Genomic DNA, 27765 nt, shown 5'->3' on the forward strand with positions numbered 1-27765 from the left:
CCCTTTCTCTCAGTGGTTTGTTCTCTTAGAGCTTCCACCAGGGGGAACAGCAGGACAGTTGCTGCTATGCAGAAGGATTCTCATCCAATTTCCATACAGGTATGCTTAACAGTAAGTTCCAAAAAGCAGAACTATGGCTAAAGTTCAATTGAAATCCAAATAGAATTAAAAATTCTGCAATGCATAGGTTGAAGATACATAGAATACACTTTAAGTTGACGTACTACAGTCAATCACAGTCAAAGAATTCAAGAAACTTCAGATGTGCATCAAGCTAACCTAAAGAATTAATCTAAAGTTAAAGTTCAATAAGGGTAGAGTAGACAGGCCAATTGGTTCTCTTTTGCTTTTTGCCTGTGTATGTATATGGTTGAGAATATACAGTGCTGTTTAACTAATGCAAAATTACTCAAATGAATATCTGTAAAAACAAGAGACGTTTTAATACAGTACCTCACCCAATTTACCTCAAACTAAAGAATAAAAGAAAAAAACATTTTGTGACCGTTGAAAGAGTTCGGCATCTCCAATATAATGAGGCTTAGAGGGACTGGCAAGTCAAAGGTCCAACTCACTTGGAGATACGGAGTTGCCTAATTTTTGCCAACTTGCATACACTTGCATCTCCTGCATGCAAGTTGTTTTTTTGAAGATACTAATGCGAGTTTTGTCCTACCCATATGCATTTGCTGCTGCATACTAAAACAATTGTGCCAACTCACAAGCACTTGCATATTAGTGAATAGATCACAATTTAAAAATAAACGCTAAAGTAACAGATAGCTAAAAAACATATGCTAAAACAATTGGGAATATAAATAATTACTGGTCCTGTTATAACCACAAAGATGGCCTTTTACCTCACAAATAACCCAACAAACATGCTTGTGGGGTATCACTGTACTCAGGAGATGTTGCTGAACACATATTGGGGTCTTGTTTGACACGGACATATACCAGGAGCAGTAAATTCACACCTGAAGTACAACATGTGTGAAAAAAAATTGCTACCATAAAGTTTGACAAAGGCTGGTGGTAAAATTAGTGCATGGAAAGGGTTAAAATACCAGCATTTCAGATACCTTGGGGTGTCTTGTTTTCAAAAATATTTGGTTTGATGGGGTAAATTGCATTGGCCGGCTTCAAAGATACCCGAAATGGCACATGGGGGAAGAATTACCAGATTTGGAAAAAATGGTTTTGAAATAGCAAAACGCTACTTGTACTTATTGCCCCATAACGTGCAGAAAAAAGCAAAAAAACATAGAAACATTAGGTATTTCTAAACTCAGGACAAATAGTAGAATCTATTTAGCAGGTTTTTTCATTAGTTTTTGCAGATGAGAAAAAGTCATTTTTTAACAACAAAATCACCATATTTTATCATTTCTTTATAGAAAATTAGATGATATGATAAATATAATGGTATCTAAAGAAAGCCCTGTTTGTCCTGAAAAAAACAATGTATAATATGTGTGGGTGCACAAAACGAGAAAGAAGGAAATTACAGCTAAACAGCAACACTGAAAAATGTTAGAAATGTACTACGAGTAAGAAACCGTCATTAAGGGGTTAAGTGAAGAATATGTATCTAGTTATTAGTAATATCACCCTACTCACTAGTGTTGAGCAGTTCTTTAATTATAATGCTGTACATTGTGGTCACAGAACTGCTGTTCATTTTGATTAGGGAGCCAAGATTCAAGTGGGCATTGTATTATACATTGTACAGTATTCTACTTGAAGGGGAACACTCAGAATTATTTAGTTTATTATTACAAGCATCACTTAAAATCATTTTTAAAAATATAAAACGTCATTGTGTTTCAAAATATTTTTTTTCACATAATACAATGCTTCTAAAAGCTGTTTACATATATAGCTTTTTAATTGCTATTATCCTACCCAGTCTAGTAGACAAACATACTGGCTCCTTATTGTACTAATAATTATATGACTAATGAAGGTCTGTATAGAATGGATCTTAATCAGCTAACGCAGGTATTCATTAGCTCTGTCATAATCAATTCTTTGTGGATACCAGAAGTCAAATTGACGGCCTACAATGCCAACCTCCAGGCCTGTTAGAGAGTCTATGCTGTCAGTATACGCTAAACAACTCAAAGACAATGTTAATAAGGGGTTAATCTTGTACAATATCACACGTTTGGATTAAACTATTGCCCTAGATAGAGTTTCCCTATTAAATACAGTCACTCATGCTTAAATTTCTCACATCAATGTTTTAGAGATAATTAATAGTGACTGACCCAGAACCATGGTGCTGAACAGGTCTTCTGAAATTAAAATGGGATTAAGTAAAAAAACATGATAATGTAAATTCATTTTATATTCCATGAGGACCAAAGGTTTTATGTTAAAATAAGAAAGCTGAAATTATTTCTCAAGAGAAATACCAAAAATAATCTGCAACTTCCTATAACAAAATTTCATAAATCGTTCATATGAGATTTTACATATCTATATATATATATAGGCAGTATATATATATATATATATATATATATATATATATATATAATGTGAACTAAAGGTGATTTAAATGGATTGGTTCTGAACATTAGTCACACATAAATATAATTTGTGAAAAAAATGTTTACTGTTCAATATTATACAGTATATGTTAATATGTAAGTAATGTAAAGCAGCTGCAGCTGAACCTTTCACATCAACTGAACACTGTGCTAACGTGACTTATAAATGCTTTAAGAATGTTATGGCCATTCAAACATTTAAGTCTATATGTTATAATGATAATTAATAATTAAGAATTTTAATAATTATTTATTCAACTTATAACTCATGATACAAGTATAGAGGTATATTACTTTTACTTTTTCGTGTCATACTGTTTTTACAAAGTTACTTATTTGCATGTGATACATATCATAGTACAGATGGTTACAAAGAAATCATGCAACCACGAGGGAGCCAAGACATACACCAACAGCACTATGGCAGCAACACCTACATGGGGCAGTCACGGGATGTCGGAGAAAAAGCGGGGTGGCTACCTGGGGCAGAGAGACAGTGAGACTTACTTAGGACGCGTGAGATTACATTTGTGGGCAATTTTCTAAGCAGAGATCTTGAGACGCACATCCTTCATGAAATATCCTGGGGTGTACACTTTGTCTCAGACAACTAGGTAAATCTATGACAGTGAAGGCTTTCTGCCTATAGCAGTTCAGCTCACCCTCAGTTCAGCCATGACCTCCAGAAGCTTGTATTTCAGAGTGAAGTCACTAAGACCACATTTATATTTTTATATATATATATATATATATATATATATATATATTGTATACATACAGGGGTATGTGCCTAAGTCTAGTATTAACCATAAAATGAATGCTATTTAAAATCTGAATTCTCCCTGTTTTGTATAGCTTTATGTGCTCTGATGGGCATGCTTATTACTATCTCACTTTAAATTGCCTGAGGTAGAACTCAGACACATGTCTTTTTTTACGAGATTATCTATTATGTATGTCAATCAATAACAGTTGAACTATGCAATCAGTATGGAAATGTTCCTAAGTAACAGCATTTTTCTGACAGCAGGGATGTTCTGCATGATTTTACAGGGTAGCGAACAACCTCATGCAGAAAAGTGCTCAGTGGTTTTAAAATAACCACCAATTAGACTAATATAAAATGCTATGAAACACAAAATTAGAACTATTTTGGTTAAATAATGTTAAAAAAGACCACTGATCTTAAATACTCGAGCACAGTAATGCGAGGGAAACATCTTTATTCATAAAAGCAATTGTACACTTACTTTGAAGGTCGACTGTGGCCTTATAGATGCTCTGATCCTAATGTGTATACCACCTATACATAAAAATTTCAAATGTGTTTTTTACACATGTATTAACATAAAAATGCAAAATAGACTTTTCTTGCATGAGAATAAGGTTATTTTTGGAGATCATTTTGGTTATATAATTAATCACATAATTGGAGAACTCCAGCAGTTAATTCCATAGTCAACCAAATCAGAAAAGTACATAGAGATGTCATTAGATGAAGAACAGGCTGCATGTTTTCTCACTTACCGTATTTATATATCTACAGTAGTGTTTTAGGAAAGGGTGAAAAAATGCTGTAAAGTAAGAATGCTTTCAAAAATAGACATGTTAAAATGTTGTTATTATTATTACAAAATGCAAAGTGAGTGAACAGAAGAAAAATCTAAATCAATATTTAGTGTGACCACCCTTTGCCTTCACAACGGCATTGTCACGTCCACATTCCCGCTGAATGGAGAAACCGCTGCTTACATCTCTCCAGGCTTGGTAGCCCCGATACACGGCTACATAGAAATAAGATCAACGGTCACTCGGCGCGGTCACTGTTGCGCGGTCGTGCTTGCCACCCCCCCTCGCACATGCACGCCGCACCAAGAATAACAATACTTTTAGACATTGCCATAGAAACCAGGGACTTAACTCCTCCCACTGACATCACTGACATTCCTCAATCCAGCCCTATATAAACCCTGAGCAATTCCAAAATGGTGCTCAATGTTACTGAACCTTCCTGGAGTGACTTGTCCTCTGTTGTATTCCTTATTTCCTGGTTCTGACTCTTGGCTTCTACTTCTGGATATCCCCACCTCTGGCTCCCTGATTTGGCTCAGTGATTTGTGGACTTTCTTATCTCCGGCATCCTTGGTTTTCCCTCTGTCTGGTGTACGGATCCAGGTCTGTTATCCTGCCTATTGCTGGTCACCCATGCTCATAGCCTACTCTGGCGAGAGTCCTGTTATCATATCAGTTCTCTCTTCTGTGTACTACCCCAGCAAGTGTGACTCCCTCTGCATCTGGGTTCCTGCAGTTAAACATGAGTACCAGCATTACAGGCATCAATTATTCTAGGTACACTTGCATGAATCTATTGAATCTATCTATTAAAGAACTTGGCAGGTAGATTGTTCCAAACATCTTGAAGAACTAACCACGGTTCTTCTGTGGGTTTAGGCAACCAGCCGCTTCCCTCTCTCTGTAATTCCAGACAGACTCGATGATGTCAAGAGATCAAGGCTTTGTGGGGACCATACCATCACTTCCAGGAATCCTTGTTCTTCTTCACACTGAATATAGTTCTAAATGACTTTGACTGTGCGATTGGCATCTTGAACTTCTGGAAGTCCCTGTCTGCCTTAAAATTTGTGCCTGGGAGAGACCTTGCTGGTGGAGTATAACTACCTTGTGTCTTGTTGCTGTGCTCAGTCTTGCCATGGTGTATGACTCTTGACACTGTCTTCAGCATTTTGTTTAATGATTAAAAAAACCGATATTTTAGGGAGCTTTCTTCAAGATTGTAAGCTTGCGAGCAGGGCCCTCTCCACCTAACGTATCGGCTTGTCTTAGTCCCGTCTTGTCATACCCCTTGAATATATGTATCGTAGTAAGCGTTGCGTAAATTTTTGGCGCTATATAAATAAAAGATGATAATAATAATAATAACTTTTTTCACACCTGCCTAAAACTTTTGGACTGTACTGTATATATGCAGACTGTCACTTGAAAACAATCACTACATTAATCACTAGAGAATGCAAAATGAAGTTATGCTAGCATTTAAATAGTGGTGCACTTTGGTAGGATTTTTTTTTTACATATGTTCTTTTCCTCTTTTACTGGAAAGACATTATTAAATAACATGTCCAAGACCACTCATCCTGATTTGTCATTTACTATTTTTCAAAAGAATGTATTCCATGTCATTTTGTGACATTCCACAAAATACATGGTTTGTTTCTTTCCTTTTTTGCAAGGCAGCTCACTGCCACTATAAAGGAGAAATCCCATGATACTTTTTACGCTTTTGTTATTGTCTTATGGTTGTAAATAATATGTATCCAATATTCATCACAAAATAGTATGATTTAATTTTAGGTTTTACACTTACCCATGATGCTATTTAATAAAATAGTCCTAACAACCCCTAAGCCTCTTGGAGATCTGAACATGGCACCTGATGAAAACACGTTATGCAGTATGTACTTTAATCACTTAAATATTTATGGCACAAATTGCATCAATAAGATTTAGTCAAAAAACATTTTTGGGGGGTTTTGTGAATCAATTTAACAAGGCTGCAGTTATAAAACCCTTTTGAAACCTATAATGTACCACATACATCACAAAGAAGCTAGTCCCATAGGCTAATCCTAGGCTAGGGACACATCCCTTACCCCATGATCTTGGGTGTGACTGGCAACCATTAACCAACTTACCAGCCTTTTGTGACGTACCTCATCACTGGTGGCAAAGGGCTTATAGAACTGGTATCTTGTTCAATTTATTTGCTAAACAAAAATAAAAAAAATGGCTATAAAACTTATTGAAATCATTGACTGGGTGCACAACAAATTCAGATAATCATCAACCGATCAATAAGTTGAATGCGTTTATTTAAAAGATCAGATCCTAGGAATTGATACCTTTTAAATGTTTAATATTAAAATAATAAAACACATTGGTATGAAGCATTTGCACAACAGTGTTAGCAAAGGTTTGCAGATGTTCTAGGTCAACAGCCTAACTAGTTTAGGCAGCTAGTCAGATTTAGTTTTCATAGCTGTCACTATGTTTAGGATTAACAATGCCTATGACAGAATTGCCTTAAGTAAATACATTCTCCCACTTCTCTTGTGACAATATGATTAGGCTCATCGCTAGAACTGTTCTGCATGTTCTAGTGGAGTGCTACACTGACATCTAGTGGTGAAAAGTGAATATATAAAATAGACAACTTTTACTATGCTTATTTTATCATAATATACATAATGTTTTATTCATGTTTCACATATAAAATTGGAACTTCCCCTTTTACATCATTTACTTTTTTGCGCCTTAAAAATATAACTGCACCTCTCGATCAACGACAAAATTAAAGAATGACTTCATTACCTAACAGCAGGGGAAATTGAAGAGTGCTGGGGTAAAGTATTAATTTGTTCACTTGAATGTTGTATCAGTTTGTTCAGTTTGTCAGTCTTTTACACAGTTATTGGGTCCCATACTCCCATACATCAATTATATTAATGTACCGTATATTATACTCACGCATGATCACAAAGTCTTTATATCTATACATCTCCCACAATGTTTTAAGCTTTTTTCCCCAATATCTTTACTGAGCCTGAGTTAATTATTTTATTTGTTGTTGTTAAAACTTTGACAGTCTGACAGATTTTAACATAATTAGCTGAGCATTGTCATTGTTACTTTTTGGCAACGGCTGCATTTTAGAGCTCTTAGTATGTGCTGCTATTTAGTTTAAAGGGCCATTCCAGTGTCCCAGGGAGCCTTTAAACGATCAATACATTTCATAGTATAGTCATATGCATTGTTCAAAGATTGCAGAGATGCAGCTTCGCACCCACTGACATTTTACGCTGCTTGTGGCCCTGTATCCAATAACCTTTATCTATTTGGATTCATAGCAACATTTCTTATTAATACAGAGCCCTTCTCTTTTATTTATATATTAATAATGGTAATACTTGGGGTCTTGTGGGGTAGGGATAAATTATCTGTATGTAAAGTGATTGGGATTTTAAGGTCTCACCTCAGTGGTGGTGGGGGGGCCTCCCTTGATGACCCTGCCATCTGACCACCAGGGCTCACTTCCATTGTGGCGGGAGCCTTCAGTGACCCCACTGTCCAATGGCCTCCCCAAGAGAAGTTCTGCCACTATCCACTTCTTCTGTCCCTCACCTGCCTGATAAAAGGTCGGTTTTGGGCTTTCCCTGCTTGGCCAGACCACATGGCAGCATAATGTCACGTGTGCATGCATCCATCCTGTGTGTGCACACATATGGTGTCATCAGCCCCTTTTGCTGCCCTTGTGACCCATTTGACCTTCTTTCTGGCTGGAAACATCCATCCGTTATTCCTTGCCCTTGTTGGTGTGACATTTGTGCTGCACCTTTTGTCTTCTCATTAGAACCACAATGCCAGACCCGGCTTGTCACTTGACCTTCCACTTATGTCCTGATTTGGCCTGCTCAAATTCGATCTTTACAGTACTGACTCGCCATTCAGTGTCCTTGTTTTTGTCTTCAGAATTGGCTTCCTCTTACATTCCTGCTTCACACCATCAGACCCAGCTGGTCCATTGACCTTGCTGGTGATCCAGCATGCCCTAGTACCTTGTTGCCATTTACCATTTGTCCTACCATATCTCTTCACCAGGGTTTCTCCATGTTTGATACAGGTTGACTAATGATAACTTTCTAATAAATGCTCGCAGGGGTCGCAACTGTGACAGGGCTTGCCACTCTACGGGACCCCCGCGATCACTTGTCTCACTTCCCCGCCTCCTTAAAGCCAATTGCATGATCTCTCGCACTCTATCCCTGTACACTGTTTCTGACTGATTCAGCGTGCATGAAGTGACATCACATCCACTTCCCGCCTGCTGGTTCAGTCTGCACATCATGCAGAGGACACACCACTCCTGCAGGTAAGTGGTGTGGGCAGAGGCACAGCCAGGTTGTTTGGGGGCAAAGATAGCACAGACAGGCTGTTTGGAGACACTGACAAGCTGTTTGGTGACAATGATGGAACAGGCAAGCTTTTAAAAAATAAAGCACTTACCTCACACAGGATTCCCAGCCATGCTGCAAAATCTTCTTATTTCCTCCATGATCCAGCTCTTTCCTGTCACTGCAGGGAATTTAGCTAGGGGGTGGGGGAAGGGGCAGATGCATTTGGGGGGATTCTGCAGGCTCCCACATATGCTCATATAGTGAAGCCTAGTAAATGTTACGTGTCTCTGCAGTAGCAGCAGCTGTGTGGCGGCTCACACACAAGCTGTAGTGCATGTATGTATTCATGTACAGTATGTGTATAGTGTTAGACTGAGTGAGTGTATGTGGAGGTATATGGTGGTAGAGTGAATGTGTGTTACTGTATGGTGTTAGCGTGCGCATATGAGTGTATGGTTAAAGTGTGTGTTAACAGTAGAGCATGCACGTTCGGGCAACACCTGGCCGCGTTTATGTCCACAGAGCTTGTAACACAGAGCTTTGAGAGATTTATTGAAACCAAGTCCCAGGAGTGCCGGTAACTATTTTTGGAATCTATATGCATTACTGCTTCAGTTACCAGGCACCGGGCAGAGTAATTAAGGACTTTATATATATATATATACTATGTTTAATGAAATAGACATATTATTATTATTTATTGTTTTATATAGCACCATCTAATTCCGTAGGGCTGGGTGATTTAATAAATAAGAATTCATCTTCAGTCATTCTCAGAAGAGTCCATTAGATGGCAGTACAATACCACACAAAATTACCTTTTGAACCACTAATCTTTGCAAAGTCCATAGTCTACATTATAGAGAAAGTTAACAAACAACTATGCAAAGTAAATATGTACAAGTAATGAGAGAGGACAGAACCGAAATCTGAAGTCCAAGGAGAAATCTAGTTTCCCCGTTTGCTGGTTAGCAGCAGTAATACAATCACATATAAGTATTCAGATTTGGCATTTTGGATTAGTGCACAGTTATGTCAGGCCAGTTCGCCCAGCTCTCCAAATGCAAAGGTAAGGAGTGTCTGTGGGCCACATGGAGTGGCATTATAAATGCATAGTGCACACAGTGCTTTTAAACGATCACTACTTTATAACACTGAAAATACCTTAGTAGGTATTTATTATTTATTGTTTTATATAGCGCCATCAAATTCCGTAGCGCTGTACAATGGGTAGACAGGACATAACAAGCAACAAGTAGTATGTAACATAACAAATTGACTAACATAACAAATTGACTAACAGAGACAACAGGTGAGGAGGGCCCTGCTCAAACGAGCTTACAGTATTTCACAATATAATTAATTTTCTACACTGGAAAAGTGATAATCTTTCGCTTTTTGATTTGTTCCAAAGTTATAATATATATATATATATATATTTTATAGATAACTTTGATCGATGCAGCTTATCTTCATTATTATTATTATTATTTGTATGATTATGTCTATGCTTAAATGCTGTTTTAAATCATTGATCGCATTGCTACTTATAATGAATTGAATTTCTCTATATATATGACTGTCGATTGTTAAAGAGACAGAGTTAAGATGCATTCGGTTCTTTCTCGTGTGTTGGCTGCTTCTGTAATCCTGTGCAAGGCATAGAAGTTGCTAATCGTACACTGTATCATCGGCATGCTATTACTTCTACTACAACGCAATGTGCAGCTCGGGAATGGACTGATCATGCCTAGCTCCTGTGACATTCACGTTGCATAAGGCAGCGGTGAGCTGAATGGAAGCGTTTAGACTGCATGATCCGGTACCGGTACTCGTGAAATAACCTATAGCCTGTCCAATTTCATTCTTTTATATTATTGTAACGTGTGTGACGTTTTGGAGATTACTCGGGGTTTTTGAGGAAAATGTATGTAACACCACACATGCAGAATAGTGCATGCCTTTGTATGCTTGGTTTCTGTTTTTGAAATGTCATAGCCTTCTGGGATGGATTACAGTTGTATTTTTTAATTAATTATATTATTATATTAAAAGTCTGGATCAAATGCGTTGTCATTGCTATAGTTGTGCATAATTATAGCTCCCAAAAGTCCCACTGTAGGAGAGTCAGTCCCTCTTGGGACTCAAAATCCTTCTTTCCCTCTATCCTCCTTTATCTCTGCAGTGTTTTCTATTTTTAGGGTATTTGCGGTAAATCTCAATGTATACTGTCCTAAAATCACAATAATGTGTATATTAACAACCAAGAGTATAGTATATTGTGTAAATAAAATGCATTATTCCCATTATAAATACATAAGACAAGGCCACAAAGACACATTAAAAGCCGCATCATACCCCTAAATACTGGGTGGCGTGAAAAGAAGATAAGTTAGGTAAGAGCGTATACACACTCATAATATAAGGCGCTCCCCTTTCACCAAGATTCGACAAGCAGTGAAAATCAGCCCTACAAGGCGAACTCTGTGGCCCAACTTTGTGTTTCATAAGTGAAACATTAAATATTATGTTACAAATTAATTACTAGGATATTGAGAGTCAACCAACTTAGACAAGTGTGTCACTTTAAATGTGTATCCAGTCTCGTTTTACCCTACAGCCTCTAAACATATGGGTCGGAAAGACACGGGCACAGTTGGGTTCGTATTTCACGTCTGGGTTTTTTTTGTTGACAGATGATACTCTTGTGTAGGTCCTATGGCTACGATACAGGCAAACACGACCACCTCTTACCCAACAGCAGAGTAGCAGATTGACGGTTTCGGGTTAACCCTTTGAGATGGCCACCATGTAGGGAACATGTGGTTGGCTAGGTAGACCCAGGAGGCTAACCATGTATGGCACTCTAAGGCTCTGTCTGTGATCAAATATTGATCTACCCTTTTGTTCTCTCACTTTTGGCATCTAGCATATGATGTATAATGATAATATATGATGTACCGGTAAAAAAAAAATTCCAGTTCTTGAAGTACATAAAGAAGAGTATGCACCTAAGAATTCCAACCCCATTCATAAATCATACATTATATTAACCTCAACAGTGCTCCACCACCCTCCGTAGAGGTATTTCAGAAGTTGCCGTTTTATTTATTTTTTTATTGGGTATTTTTTGTTCTCCCTTGTCTTTGGCATGTAATGGAGTTTGCTTATTCTATTCCGTTTCTCAGCCTTTATACTTTATGCTGTCCCTATGTTCTTGAAGATTGCCTCTTTTGCTCTGGGAATGAAGGCTTCAGCCCCAGACATTTCTGGGCTTCTGAAAAATCTGGGGAGGCGTATGCACAGAACTTTGGCCGCAGGAATCTCTAGGGGGGCCAGCTGACTCCTGCTAGCAGTTACTAGGTTATAATCCTATTCTTTGGGACAGGGTAGATCATGGATAGCTGCAAACAGTTTATTGAGTATTCCCTAGTACACGTTGGCTAATGATAACATTTTTCTGTTATGTTAAAGGAACATTCTAACCATTTTTTTTTCAATCTTTAAATAATGTATTAAACACCTCCCTAGCCTTTCCTATATCAAAAGGATAAGGTTTCTTGAATAAATATTATACTGGGTATGCCCTTTCTAGACCCTAGTCTGTCTAGAGAACAAAAGTAAAATAAAGATCCACTGTCTATATAATATATATGTTTGTGTGATTTGTTTTTCTCTACAGAAATGAACTACGCACGCTTCATCTCTGCAGTGAGTGCTGCCAGGCAAGTCTCACCCATAAGAGCAATGAGTAAGTACTTCATTGTGCAAACTTCCAGTGAAATGAAATCAGGGACTAAGATCTGAGGAATTGAATTGTAAACAGGATAGGGCAGCAAGATATATTTGCTTCAAGATCATTATGGTCTTCAATGAGTTACTAATTACCAACATGGAGGAGTTTATATAATTAGATGCTGATTAATCGGTGGACAGTGTGAGCATCACAACTAAGAAGAACCATTTTGCATCTTAAATACAGACTAGCGTTGGATCAATAACCACCATGCTTTAGATTGGCTGTTGGGCAGCTATGACTCACTGTTTGCTGATTGGCTCCCAGTCATAGTGATTTTTCTGGTGTGTGGTTGCCTATTTAACCCCTAAAGCCTGGATGATGTAGTATTGCATCCCCACAAAACTGACAATTAAGCCCAAGGACATAGTATTATGTCATCCACTACTGTCACTGATCACAGCTACTTGCAGTCATGTTCAGCAACAGGATTGCAAAGACCCAGACAGACCAATAGCAGCCAATGGGAGGCACTTCCCTGCATGTTATATGCTCTTAGTATTCTGATTTATATATATTTCAACAGACAAAAAGGCAAACAGGAATGCCAATTACTCAGCACCTACACTACACACCAAGTGCACCAAATACCTTTGTTTCCCCTCACTCACACAAACAATAATTAAAATTAAACAGTGGTGATACAGTGATTGTTACAACATGATACATTCTTGAAAAATAATCGTTCCAATATGTATACCAAAAGAAAAACATATATAATGTAATATTGTTAGTGAATAATATATTTATATCCCTTTTATGTTGGACTCACACTTTAATTGGAATGGTCTAAACACGTCATATAAATGTTGTGGGTCCGTGTTCCAAACTTCTAGGACAATCAGCAGACTCAAAATGAAACAAACATATCCACCAATGTATGAAAAGCGATATAGGATTTAATAAACCAGTATCCTTGCGTATAAAACAGGAATATTCCCTGTGATGTTCATACAGCAGGCACAGGGTTAACTCGACAAAAATATAAAGTCCTTAAGAGAGACAAAAAATGATGCTATTTATATTGCAAGCAGAGATGTTCACGACTGCGGCGATGTGTGTAGACAACCTCTGCTGCCGGCACTTCCGCTGGTGCTTCTCCTTCATAGAGGCCCCGGCTGAACTGCTGGCAGTGGAGGTTGTCTGCGCGCATCGCACAGACGTCCGCCGGCTCCGCTAGACACCAGGGAGTCTGGGGGTGCATTGGTAAATCGAGGGGGGTGGCACTTCTAGGAAGCAGAGTGGGATTTCAGAGGGGCACTTCTAGGGGGCATAAAGCATATCGGGGGGGTCAGAGTGGCATATCTGGAGGCATACAGCATATCAGGGGTTATAAAGCATATCAGGGGCAGAGGGGCATATCTGTAAGTAAGGTGCATTATGAATTAAGGGGGGGGCTCAAAATGGCTATTGGTTTTCTGTCTGTATGTAACATATGCTGACAAACTGATAGATACCAAAAATGTTAAAATACATACATTCCTGTTCATTAGATAAAATACTCATGTGTATTTTTTCTTGAAAATAGCACCAAGATTTAAGGTTGCGGCCTATATTCGAGCCAATACGGTATGTTTTTGGCATTAGATTTAATAATGTTAGGTGTGAGGAAATTTGTAAACTCTGTTATATGGGTTTATTTAGTGTACAGAACTGCAAAATGTAGCCTTTTGGGAAAAGTATTATCTCCACTTAAGACAGATAAAATTGACACTTAAGGAATAGTTTATTAAAAAGGGTCTCCGGTCTTTTCTTGGATTGATACAGCTACATCAAGTAAAGCTTTGATGCATTCTAGTCGATTGATTAAGAGTCAGCAGAAATATATGTTGCTATACATTGTAAGAGCTATAAAATGGGATCACTGACACCCACCATCAAACATATGTACTAAAAATTGATAATTCAATCCAGAAAGCAGATATCCATTTGCCCTTCTCTTCTAATTCCTAGCTCTTCTGCAATCTATGAATAACTTCTGATTGATTTGCTAGGCCAATTCATTAGAACTTACGGCTTCATTTGCGAATGGACCCTGACATAACATCAAAAATATTGCATGTAATGTAATGTCAAGGGCTTTGCTGGGGTTAATAACAAGAGGTCGCCTACAAATTATGTCACGCTGAACCAATTAATTTCTTACTAACTTCTAGCTGACTGGAAGAGAGATCATGGCAGATACAAAGAAAGAAATGTAGAAGCCTTCTAAAAGGGATATGTTAATAAAGCTCAATAGAAAATAGCAGAAAAAGGCAAGCCATGGCTAGCTGGCATTCTGGTTTTGTACCTGTTTATTGCAATTACTGCCTTATTTTTGGGAGTTAAACAAGGTTTTCCCATAATATAATAACTCCCATTACTCTCAGGGTGAGAGTCAAACTATTCAAATGTTGATTAGTGAACCTGTCAGGATAAATATCCGTATTGTGCATTGTGCCAGCGGATGATGGACTCGATGACAATAGTAAGCCTAAGCTGGGTAATATGCAGAGTATAGCTTCTCCAGTGTAAAGGGTGCTTGGCCTATGGAGTGAAAGCAAGCCAAGGATCAGCCTCCAAGACTACTCCATCATTGACCGTCTTGAGGAGGACAACTAACCTCCACACAACCTCTCACCTGCTCAATTTAACCCTTTGAAGTTTTGTGACACCATTGTCCTCCCCAAGTGTCATTCATGCCATAATACCACCATTTTTGCATCTCTGGAATTGTTTACTTTTTTATGGTTGTCATATACTGTTGATTCTTTGTACTATTGGCACTGTGATGCAACGTGTTTTTCTGTCTGAGGTGTACTGTTTTTAATATTATTAACGTTATACACGCTTATATATAGTTTGTGTAACTGTCAATGTTTGTGATCACAGCATGCCTTTTTTATAAAATGTATGTTCTGTCTCTGCAAGCAAGTCTTTTTGCCACGTCTACATTCTCACCGCTATTTATGGAGCACCACTAATGTACATAGGACACTACTCAGCGTATATATGTGCTGTGACAAACTCAGCAGATTAGACATTGTTGCATGGTCACTGGCTGTTTGTTGGCAGCCTTAGCTGGATACAGATGAGTAGCCACTCCAGTAAAGATGCTGCTACAGTGAAATAATTCCCCCGTGAACCATGCCACCAGAATAACAACACAAGAATTAGATTAAAAAAGAACTTGGGGGAAAACAGAGTTTTATGAACACATGACAAAGTTGACCATGGGTAAAACAAATAGGACATGGATCTGTTTGTTGTTATCTATGGCCGGAGAGCATCTCTTTAACCTGGCCAATGGATTTGAGCCTGGACAGATGAGACACGGGGACCAACCAGAGAGGTGCCTTCTGTATGAATTGGAGGCATGTTTGTGGACATGTAGGCACCATGGAGATGTATGGGAGGGGGTTAGTTGGACATGGGACACAAATGCCACCAGGGTTACAATATTTAATAGCATATAATTGTATTAATACAATTAAAGGCATATATCATTAAGAACGTTAAATTAACTGGATTGGGTCCTGTTACAGGCATTGCTAGACAATGCCTGCTCACAATCTGCTCACAAGTGACATGAAAAGAAAAAAAAGAAATCGCATTGAGTAAAATCATTGAGTTGTCTACATACATGTCATTGGGTGGATGAGTAACCAGAGAGATGCCTTCACCCTGTGAGTTTAACAATGACAACTAAACAATTTACCATGTAACAGTCCACAACACTAAAGTGATACTAGAATAATATCAGCAAAATTTAAGTATTTGGTGACCAAATAATTATTAAAGAGTGATCTTTGCTTGATGAAAGTGTTTGACCAGGAAAAGGGACCCACAGTTAGCTGGAAATGACTAATATTTTTTTTAATAGTGTAGCATTAAACCCTGAAAGAGCTCAACAGTCCACACATTGCTATTTCTGTTTTGTTTGTTTTTTGCTTTCTTTTTTTCTTTTTAGCACTTATATTTTCTTTAACAAAGTAATTTGTGAACGTGTCACCTTACAGTATTGTCATAACAATTCAAGTTAGGCTATTGCAGTTACAAAAGAACTTTATTACATCTGCCTAAATTAATTAATGTTGTTGAAAAAGAACTCAAATGCTTACGTTTTGTTATTTAACTCTCTTTCTTTTAGCTGATCTTATGATGAGATCACCGCCGTCTGTCATATCACTTGCTGGAGGGGCTCCGAATCCAGATACATTCCCATTCATATCTGCCAGTGTGACAGTGAATGATGGAACTACCATAGAGATTGGCGAGAGTCTGATGAAGAAAGCTCTCCAGTACTCTGCCACTCCCGGGTAAACCAATAATGTTATGAGCCGCCAATTAAATTAGTTATATTGATCACAAAGAGCTTTTCATTCTAACTGGAAAGGTCCCCCGCATGTGACAAATTCAGGTTCTTCATCAAAGACAGGTGCTTATGCTTTGTGGCCATCAACACGAGAAATATTAGCAGCTATATAATTTCCCTTATAACCTGGCAGCCCCTCTTTGGAAAAACTAGTTCGTCGGACTGTGCCTGTGTGCCTCGGTAAAGGTGGCAACGAATAAATATAAGCTTAGGCTATTGTTTATAGAATGTTGCCCAGGTATGGTGTTAGAAAATGGGATTTTAGTCTCATTACACTCTTCCTCGGCTGCATCTACTCAGGGAATATAAGCAGGGAGCATACTCGCTGCACATACTCTGTATCACTACCGCTGTAGCTGTGCTCCTATCGAAATGAATGGACGTAGCAGCTAATCAAACGCAGGGGCGGGCTGGGCAGGGGGGCATTTGCCCCCCAGGCCGCCCGAAATCTAATCTAAACGGCCGCTGGGTGCTGATGCCGCCGGCCGGCGCTACTTAATACTTTTTTTTTAAATTTAATATGGCAAGCCGGATCGGCTACTAAATGAAAAAAAAATAGTATTAAAGCAGCGCCGGCCGGCGGCATCAGCACCCAGCGGCCGTATGCGATGACCGTCAAGTGATGGGAGCAGCGTGAGGGGTGAAAGCTCTGCCCCCTTGCACTCACCTTTCATCCCTCACGCTGCTCCCATCACTATGCGGCCATCAGATTGTTGGAAATCGAATCTAAACGGCCGCTGGGTGCTGCTGATGCTGCCGGCCGGCGCTACTTTAATACTTTATTTATTTATTTTTAATATGGCAAGCCGATCCGGCATATTAAATAAATAAAAAAAAAAGGATTAAAGTAGCTCCGGCCGGTGGCATCAGCACCCAGCGGCCGTTTAGATCAGTTTTCCAGCAGTCTGATGGCCGCATAGTGATGGGAGCAGCGTGAGGGGTGAAAGGTGAGTGCGAGGGGGCGGAGCCACCTCACTTGATTTGCCCCACAGGCCTTAGGCTGCCAGCCCTCCCCTGATCAAACGTATGATAAAACTTCAGGTAGCGTACATGCCACTACTCTCTTTGAGTAAAATAAGAGCGCTACTTGGCATGTGCAAAAAGCGTTCATACAAATGCTTCCTATTTACGCACAGGCAGCTGGGATGAGTTAAATGGGACAGTAATTAATAACATAACTGAAAATATGTCTGTATATATATTTGTGTTTTTTCTTTTTTTGTGTAGAGTACCTGAATTAGTTTCTTGGTTAAAGGACTTGCAGAAAAGCCTGCACAATCCACCAACACTTACTTACAGTCCCGACAAAGGAAAAATGGAACTTTGTATCACTACTGGTAGCCAGGAAGGACTGTCTAAAGTAAGTGGATGCTTTATGTTTGTACATTTACAATGGTACAATTGAGGCATGATACAGTTGTGGTTGCTGAACTAAAGAACATTGTGATTTAGGTTGAAAAAAGAAAGACCTAAGTCCATCAAGTTCATCCCTTCTACCTACCCTTCCTGCTTTTGATCCAAAATCAAATTTCTCTGTTTATTCTATTATTTAATGTCCTGTATGTTTTGCTTTTTCTAAAAAAAAAAATCCAGATGCTTTTTGAAGCTATCCATTGTATGCAAAAACACCACCTCTATTGGTAGTAAATTCCATACACTTATTGCCCTTACTGTAAAGAATCCCTTTCTTTGTTGTCTATGAATTCTTCTCTCCTCCAGTCTCAGAGGATGACCTCTTGTTCTTTGTACATTTCTGTAAATGAACAGGTCAGTGTATAGCTCGTTATATCAGCCCTGCACATATTGATACAGTGTTATACTATCCCCTATAAGATGCCTTTTTCTAGCGTATATTGATGCAGCTTTTTTAGTCTCTCTTCATAACTAAGATCTTCCAATCACCATATTGCATAACGTTACATGTGTCTGTATAGAACTTTGTCACTTGTCTGCCCAGCACCTAACTCTGTCTAAATCCTCCTGCAGAGAAGAAACTCTGTATTATCCAATTTTGTGTCATCAGCCAACACTGAGACATGACTCTCAATGTGAGGTCATTATGCAAATTAAAAGGGAGAGGACAGTCCCCTGAGGCACTTCACTTAATACCTTGATCCAGTTTGAGAACTTTTCAAATTTTATGAACCACTCTTTGCTATTCTAGCTTTTAGCCAACTTTCAATACAAGTACATGCATTTGCCTCAAGCCTATTTCTGTCCATTTATGTGGAACTGTATCAAATGCCATAACAAAGTCTAAATAGGTCACATTTACTGCCACTCCTAGACCTATATTTTTACTGACTTTTTCATGGAATGCTACTAAGTTGGTTTGACAAGACCTGTCTTTCACAAAACCATGCTGACTTCTAGTAATTATATTATGGTCCAAGATGTATTTGCATTGTATGTATTGCAATTTAAATAATTTCTCCACTGCAGATGTCAAGCACACTGTAGTTGCCCGGCTAAGATTTTGATATCTAAGATTTTGATATTTAAGATTTAAATATGGGCACCACATCTGCCTTATGCCAGTCTCTTGGCACTATACCTGGGTACAGTGGTCTGGCCAGAATAAGGCTTAATTCATTAAGTACCCTTGGGTGTATACCATCCAGCACTGGGGCCTTGTCTAATTGCTTAAGCACTTTTTGCTGTGTCAGCCAATCCCATGTTTGTGACAACGGTTCTATAAAATCAGCTATCAGTTCTTCCTCGGTATAAACAGGAGAGAAAAAAGTTTTTTAAAACCCTGCTTTCTCTCTGCCCTGACTTACCCTCCTTAGGAATCAGTTTCTCATTTTCCAATTTTCCCAATTTCCATTTAGTAAAAAAATGTTTTACTCGTCTACAAAAGCTTATGAAAAACCTGGTAAATAGATTCTAATATTTGTCCTGAGTTTAGAAATACCTAATGGGTTTGTTTTTTTTTTAAGCTTTTCTTCCAATTGATAGGGCAATAAGTAGCATTTTGCAATTTCAAAAACATTGTTTCCAAAACTAGTTATTCTGTCCCCATGCCCTATTCAAATGCCAGTATTTTACAGATTTCCATGAACTAATTCTATTACCAGCCTTTGTCAAAGTTTATGGTAGTATTTTTATGTGTGCGTTTTGTTTCTACACATGGCACTCCAATATGTGTTCAGCAACATCAGTGACACTACCCATGCATAGTTTTCTTGGGCTGTTTAGGGGTAAAGGGCCACATTTTGGACATTAACCAGTTTTACATTGGAATTTTAACATCTGGTCATTCTGGCCACATGTCCTATTTCGGGCTTCTTTGAACCCGACCATTTCAATTTACGCAATGAAACTATATATTTTTGAAAACTTGACACCCCAGGGCATTTTTAACACTTTCCATGCACTAATTTTACAACCAGTCTCTGTCAAAGTTAGTAATTATTTGTTTTTTCCCACACACACATTACTTTATTATTTCAGAAATATGAATTTATATACCCTGGTATATGTCACTGTCAAACAACACCCCAATCTCCTGACTACAGTGATACTACCTACAGTATGCACAGGTGTGTTTGGTTGTTTAGGGGGTAAAAGGTCACCTTTGTAAATTTTGAAATCTGGCCAGTTTGTGCCTATCCCCTATTTGGGACATCTTTGAAACCAGCCAAATAAATGTACCCCATCAAACCATATATTTTTGAAAAACAGACACTCCAGGGTCGATGCCAGGCATTTTGGGAAGATACAGTGCCAATTTTAGGACTTGCTCATAATTTGTATTTTTTATGTATAAACTCATCAATGGGTTATTTTCAGGTGTTTGAAATGCTTGTAAGCCCTGGAGATAATGTCCTGTTGGATACACCTACTTATTCCGGAACCCTGGCAGCTGTAAGTATTTCGTCACATGCTTTAGTACTATATAATTCTATATGACCCATTAATATGTATTTTTCTGTAGCTTTCCCATGTCAGCTAGGCGGCTTGCCAACTTTGATGAAGACAGTGGGCTGCACATTTAAGGGTCTATTCATTGAGTAAATCCATGATATCAGATGCCAGCTGGAAGAAAAGGAGGACATGATGTTTATCGCTTGTGTCATATGTGGTAGACTACCCTATGGCATAAAGCTGTGAAACCCACTGGGTTTCTGATTCTGCTGTGGCTGAGTATATGGTCCAGTCAACAAATCGTTTATTAAAGTAAGTGTTCTTTGTCTACTTGCAGTTGAAACCATTAGGTTGCAACCTCATTGGTCTCCCCACCGATCAGCATGGCATTATTCCTCAGGCTCTTAAAGAGGTCCTTTCGAGATGGCGCCCAGAAGATACAGCCCACGCAGAGATGAAATGTCCCAAAGTTCTGTACACTATTCCAAATGGTGGCAACCCAACAGGAGCTTCACTAACTTTAGAACGCAAAGTAGAAATCTACCAGGTATAAATGATACCAGCTATCTAGTTGCTGCTTAGAGCTAAACAAATTTACAAGACCTTTGCAAGCTTTGCTTTTCCCTGTGCTATTTTAATTTTAAATTAAAAACTATAGTATGATACATTGTTTTTTAAATATATATTGTTAAATATGTATTAGTAGGGTTAATGTTAAGGACCACTTGGTGATGCTATTAAAATGACGTTGTGTCTTCAAAGTTGGTGAGGTTTGTAAATGATTCCCCGTTTGCTGGTATACTTGTGTTCAGTATATGTCTTCTTTTTCATTTAAATCTCCCTGTTTTTCTTTCAGCTTGCACAAGAGTATGATTTAATTATAATTGAGGATGATCCGTATTACTTTCTTCAGTTCAATAAGGTAAAACAACATATTTAATATGGTGGAGATTTGTTTTTTGTTCTTTTACTGGAAGTCGGTTTAAACAGCTAGCCATCTTGTTAACAGAGAAATGCTTTAAAATAACACACTGAAACATGTATTGGTTAATATTCTGTATGATCCATTAATACTTTTTTTTCTCTGTATTACCAATATACTCTATGGGTTTCTGTGAGAAACCATATTTAATCATTATTTCTGCTATTCTCTAAAGTAAGTATTAAACAAGAAAATACAGGAGTATTGTTGAATACCTGTACTCCCAATGCATGTCCTTTTCTGTTGTGTTTAGTACTTGTATAACATACACTCACTGGCCACATTATTAGGCACACTTTGCTAGCACCAGGTTGACCGCGTATAGCCTTTAGAACTGCCTTCATTCTTTGTGGCATACTTTCTACAACGTGCTGGAAACATTCCTCAGAGATTTTGGTCTATATGGACATGATGGCATCACACAGTTGCTGCAGATTTTTCGGCTGCACATTGATGATGTAAATGTCCCGTTCCACCACATCCCAAAGGTGCTCTATTGGATTGAGGTCTGGTGACTGTGGAGGCCATTGGAGTATAGTGAACTCATTGTCACGTTCAAGAAACCAGTTTGAGATGATGTGAGCTTTGTGACATGATGCATTACCCTGCTGGAAGTAGCCATCAGAAGATAGGTGCACTGTAGTCATAAAGGGATGGACATGGTCAGCAACAATACTCAGGTAGGCTGTCCCCCCACATCATTACACCACCACCAGCCTGAACCATTGATACAAGGCAGGGTGGATCCATGCTTTCATGTTGTTTACGCCAAAGTCTGACCCTGCCATCCAAATGTTGCAGCTGGAATCGAGACTCATCAGACCAGGCAACGTTCTTCCAGTCTTCCAATTTTGGTGAGCCTGTGCGAATTGTAGCCTCAGTTTCCTGTTCTTAGTTGACAGGAGTGCCACCCGGTGTGGTCTTCTGCTGCTGTAACCCATCAAGGTTTGATGTATTGTGCGTACAGAGATGGTATTCTGCATTCCTTGGTTGTAATGAGTGATTATTTGAGTTACTGTTACCTTTCTGTAATCTCGAAGCAGACTGCCCATTAACAAGGCATTTTCATCCACACAACTGCCGCTCACTGAATATTTTCTCTTTTTTGGACCACTCTCTGTAAACCCTAGGGATGGTTGTGCGTAGATCAGCAGTTTCTAAAATACTCAGACCAGCCCGCCTGACACCAACAACCATGCCACGTTCAAAGTCACTGAAATTCTTCCCCTCGGTTTGATCTTCAGCAAGTTGTCTTGACCACGTCAACATGCTGCCATGTGATTGGCTGATTAACTATTTCTGTTAACAAGCAATTGAACAGGTGTACCTAATAAAGTGGCCAGTGCGTGTTAGTCCAGTAGTGTAGAGTATTGCTTTTCACTTGACAAAGGGAGGTTTATACTCTCGAAAGCTTGACCTTGAAATGGAATGTTAGGCCAAAAAAAAGGTATTATTTATATTGCAATACTTTATTTATACATACATGCACACAATATGTCATAGAGAAGGACAGTGCAATATATTGCTGTACCATACATATTAATGTACATTCAGAATATGTATCATACATACTTTATGTTGATTAAAAATAGTGGATAAATCTCTTGACTATTGAATAGATTGCATAGATTGCAATAAATATGAAATAATGTATTAGCCCAGATTCAGTAACTAAGATAAAATCTCCTTTTCCTGTTGCAATCTTTGTGATGATTATGTGATGCTTTATTATTTAATAGGTGAAAGAATGTATATTTCATTTTGTTGGCTGTGCTGCGTGGGATACAGGGGTGTCCCTCGTATGAGATACTTATGATCCCAGCTCTCTTAATTTAAAGCCTGAACGTTTGTCTCCTTAGCCTTGGGCTCCTTCTTTCCTTTCAATGGATGTTGATGGTCGTGTTATCAGAGCTGACTCCATGTCGAAGATTTTATCTTCTGGGTAAAATTATTAACATTTAAAAACTTGCTAAAATAGGTAATTATTTTAATCTGGAAATATAAATATATATCATTATGAAATTTGTATCTAAGCCTTAAATTTATAGGCCAAATGTATATGATGCATTGCAGCATTTTGGCTCTTTGCCTTTTATTTGTATCTATATTGGGCGAAGTGCAGTATAATTGGACCGTCACTGTATGCTCTGTCCAGCATGGGAAGCGAGGGACTGTTGGATAGTGTTGTGTGCACAGGGGCTGCTGTTGTGTGCAAGGTGGGGGCTGCTGGACAGAGGGAAAAGAGGAAGATAAATCAAAAAGAGAGAAGAAAAAGACAGATAAAAAAGAGGGAGTAAGTAAAGAAAAAGAAATGGAGAGGGAGAAGAAAAAGATGGATAGAGGATGAACAGAAAGAAATATAATATATAAAGGGCAAGGAAACGGACAAAGAAAAGGGAGAGAGAAGAAAGAGAGGTAAATGCCTTTCATTTTAACTGCAGCCACATATACTAGTATGGATATTGTTTTTTGTTCTGACCTCATCAACTGTGGTGATACTATTCACTAGTATTTTGATGAAGTAGCCTAAACAAAGATACAAGTGCTAGTCACTGCATGTTTGATTTTTATAGGGAAATATGTAAACTGTAACTGACTTTTTGCCTTCTAGATTAAGGATTGGATTTCTAACAGGTCCGAAACCACTTCTTGAGAGAATAATTTTGCACATGCAGGCCTCCACTTTGCATACAAGCACTTTCACTCAGGTATTGTGACAGTTAATTATATTATTCATCCATTTCATAATTAATAAATTGCTTTCCCTTTAAGATCTTTTAGGATTAAGTTTGTGAGTTTCTGTGAATTAAGCTTCCAGTTCCTGGGCACCTTATTCTGCTAATATATAAAGCAGAAAGATGGTTTAAAATGATACAAAAAGTCTCATTTTATCAAATTCCACGTCTCTATTAAACAACAGATTTTTGTAGGCCCTACAGAATAGTGGTTCTTTTAGTTTTATCTTTTTTTCCTTTTCTCTGTTCTGCAATTTTTCAACTTATTTACTTTAACGTGCAAACTCTTGGAAGGTATTTTTTTTTGCAAAACCTTAGCAGTTTTATTATTTCATGTTTTCTTCGGATAAACTTTTTTTTGGGGCTATAGAGGTTAAATTTGCCAGTAACGTCCTAGAATTTGTTAAGCGTAAAACTTAAAGTGCAGTTAAAGGACTACTGTCACATTCCAGAGGATCCCCAATTCTATTTGTTACGCCTATATTCAATATATTAAGTATTTTCGCACATATACCTGTATTATGTTTTGTGTAGCTGTATGTGAGAGCTGTAATTTCATCTCATTTTAAATCGCTGTCTTACTCCGGGATATTTATCATAAAAAGTCTTACACAGAAACATTCCGTAATCTTTCTGTAGTAAAACAGAATCCAGGAAGGGTAGGATTCCAACATAGTGTTCACAGAGCGATCATGGGAAATAACATATTTGTGGGAAATAACCTGGCCGTTAGTTGGAGGCAGATGTGATGCCAGTGCAAATAAATATAAACCTAAATAATTCTAATGAGCCATATTAGCTAATAAATGTCTTTTTTTCAGTACTGGTTTCCGTTAAGAATTACTATAGTTTGGGTATTTTATGTTTCATAGATATTAAGCCGTTTATTAATACCACATATATGTTTTACCTACAGATTATGGTTTTACAGTTACTACAGAAATGGGGGCAAAAGGGTTTCTTGGAACATGTTGAAAGGTATGCTTGGCTTGTTTGAGTCTTTTGTAGATTGAATACCCATAAAAGTATGTATTCCCCAAATATTTTTGAACAGCACTTTAGTATGTTAAATAAAACATGTTGCTGCGCTTCTATAGTACAAAAATGTATATTGTCATTTCGGTTTTTAATAGGAAGACTTGTATTTCCCCGTTTCTACATGCAGAGGGTGGTAGATAAATGGAAATGTCTCCCAACAAAAGTGGTAGACGTTAATACAGTAAGGGAATTTAAACATACATGGTACATGCATAAGGCTATCCGAAAATGAAGACAAGATCATTCCTTGTCCTGCCCAAGAGCTCACTAACCTATTCAGAGCTTATCTTCTTTCTTTTCATTCTTTTGGCTGAAGAGGCCATATTAACTTCCACCAGAGGTGTAGAATACCCTAGTGATCTCAAGTGGCATTTATTGCCCATGACATTGTTTTCAGATGGTAATGGTGATTTAGCCCATCACCCTTAGCCTTATTGTTTATATAACCATATGCGTCTAAATAAAATATTGGGAGGTCCCATAGAGAGGTCTTCAGTGCTTAATGGATACTTTGTGTGCTTAATCTATGCTTATTCAACCTATAAACTACGTTTCAAGGGCATTTATTTATCTACACATTTCAAGTGAGTGGTCACATCAGTTTCCTTATGTGTTATAAAGCAACAGCTTCAATGTGTTTCTACAGGAAGGCTTGAACTGCCCTGATTAATGCATACTTAGTACAATGAAATGAAATTTAAGAGAGACATACAATATCCATGGGGCTCTTTTTCTAAGACACCGTTTTTAATAAAAAAAAATTCATTAGTGCGTAAAGTCTGTGATATACCTCTTTTGTATTAGTTTATAATCACAAATTCTTCTTATTAGTGCCATTTTAACTTATAGCAATCAATATGGTCTGACAAATTAGTAAATTGGATGGACTGACATTTCATAAATCCCATATTTACGTTTACTGTTGTGATTTTCAGTGTAATACAGTTCTATAGGACACAACGAGACGCAATGCTTGCTTCCGCAGATAAGTGGCTAACAGGTTAGTGGACTGATCAGTCAAAGCACTGTACACATTAACAGATATACCCAGACCAACCTGAATTTTCTCTCCATTAGGTTTGGCCGAGTGGCACAGTCCTTCGGCTGGCATGTTCCTGTGGATGAAGGTTAATGGGGTGTCTGACACACATCAGATGATTATGTTAAAAGCAATAAGTAACGAGGTAAAAAGAACATGTCTAAGGAGTTTCTAAACCGATTATCTTGGTTTCGTTCAGTATTGTAATGTGAGAGGATTTTGTATCATTGAATACAAATGGTACACAAGCCAGTTGGTGGAATTAGTCTTGTGAGTGAAAAAGACACATTCTCTTGCAATCATTAATTGTGATCATGAAGCCTAGTAACAGGTAAAACATAGTAGATATCAGTGTTTCTATTTCCGTGTTCAACTCTCATATCACAACACTGCTGTCGGGTATTAACGTTCAGAATGCAGAGTTTTGCCATCAGGTATGTTAGCAGAGCCATAGAATGCAATATAAATGGAACAGAGAATTTGATGGTAGATAAGAACCAATCGACCTACCTCCACTGCTTTAATAACTTCAAAACCCATTTGGTTCTTGGTCCTGTCATATATCCAGGCTAGTCTTATTTCTGCATTATATCCTTTTATATATAACCTCCCTTAGCAAACTCATTTTTGCCTTTGATTTAACCCGTAGGTTCTTCTAGTTCCTGGTTCAGCGTTTAATATAGATAATTCAGAGCCCAGTTCTTACGTGAGAGCATCTTTTTCGCTGTCCTCTCCAGAAAAGATAGATCAAGTAAGTATCATGCACCCATGTCTTATTTGTTGTTATCTGAATTTGACAAAGGGACAGCCCAGGTTTAAATTTTGGTTTTATAGACATATAGATTTATGTTATGTGTATATTTAAGTGATTGTTAGAACTGCATATTTCCAAGTACGCATCTCCCTGGATAGATCATTTCTATGATATCTTCCACTTGGCTATGGTGAGGCTGAAAGTAAAATGAAATGTCATCTTACAAGTTAAAAGTAAGAGGTGTGTTTTCTGTCCCAATATTGGGCTATATTAACAATGTAGTCTTCTCGTTCTAGGGTTTGCAGAGACTGGCGTCCCTCATCATCGAAGAAAGGAAATAAATCAACCGAACACCATAATTTAACTCATGATAATCTGGAAACCTATAGAGCTAAAAAGAGTACGTTATTCCCCTAGAAATGTAAAACGTCACACACAACTGGTCAAACAAACAATCCTTTACAATGTTGTCTTAATAGGAAAACAAATTACACATCTTATCAGCACTTTATGAACAGTTAAGTAAATCGAGGAGCTGTCAGATCCTACATTACACTAAATAAACCCATGTAAACAGTGTTCAAGTGTCTTCCAAATCTGTAATAGCAACCAAAATATCACACATATTTATTAAAGTCATTGTTCCGCCTACTGTACTCAATTTAACACTTTG

At 38.0% G+C, this 27765-nt stretch overlaps 1 protein-coding gene across 3 annotated transcripts; it reads left to right on the top strand.

Moving 5' to 3' along the window:
- The first annotated feature begins 9442 nt into the window (after nucleotides 1-9442).
- Nucleotides 9443-27748, top strand: AADAT (aminoadipate aminotransferase). 3 transcript variants are annotated; one of them, XM_053459774.1, is made up of 14 exons: nucleotides 9443-9596; nucleotides 12210-12278; nucleotides 16453-16621; nucleotides 17905-18037; nucleotides 20470-20544; nucleotides 20882-21091; nucleotides 21401-21466; nucleotides 23386-23468; nucleotides 24138-24234; nucleotides 25178-25239; nucleotides 26235-26299; nucleotides 26377-26483; nucleotides 26988-27089; nucleotides 27389-27748. In XM_053459774.1, exons 1-14 carry the CDS (start codon nucleotides 9560-9562, stop codon nucleotides 27431-27433), a joined length of 1320 nt encoding a protein of 439 aa, XP_053315749.1. In that variant the 5' UTR covers nucleotides 9443-9559; the 3' UTR covers nucleotides 27434-27748. The 3 variants fall into 3 exon arrangements, with proteins under 3 accessions (XP_053315749.1, XP_053315755.1, XP_053315763.1); XM_053459780.1 differs by lacking the exon at nucleotides 9443-9596 and adding an exon at nucleotides 10274-10349; XM_053459788.1 differs by lacking the exon at nucleotides 9443-9596 and adding an exon at nucleotides 10340-10454.
- The last annotated feature ends 17 nt before the right edge of the window (nucleotides 27749-27765 follow it).

The sequence above is a fragment of the Spea bombifrons genome, chromosome 1 (genome assembly GCF_027358695.1).
Source record: "Spea bombifrons isolate aSpeBom1 chromosome 1, aSpeBom1.2.pri, whole genome shotgun sequence".
Classification (NCBI taxonomy): domain Eukaryota; kingdom Metazoa; phylum Chordata; class Amphibia; order Anura; family Pelobatidae; genus Spea; species Spea bombifrons.

Bases quoted from the DNA above. Each gene is read 5' to 3' on its own strand.
- AADAT (XM_053459774.1), top strand. From the start codon at position 9,560: ATGTCAGGCCAGTTCGCCCAGCTCTCCAAATGCAAAG. The intron at 25,240-26,234 runs GTATGCTTGGCT...TGTGATTTTCAG, and splicing joins TTCTTGGAACATGTTGAAAG to TGTAATACAGTTCTATAGGA. The intron at 26,484-26,987 runs GTAAAAAGAACA...TTTAACCCGTAG, and splicing joins TAAAAGCAATAAGTAACGAG to GTTCTTCTAGTTCCTGGTTC.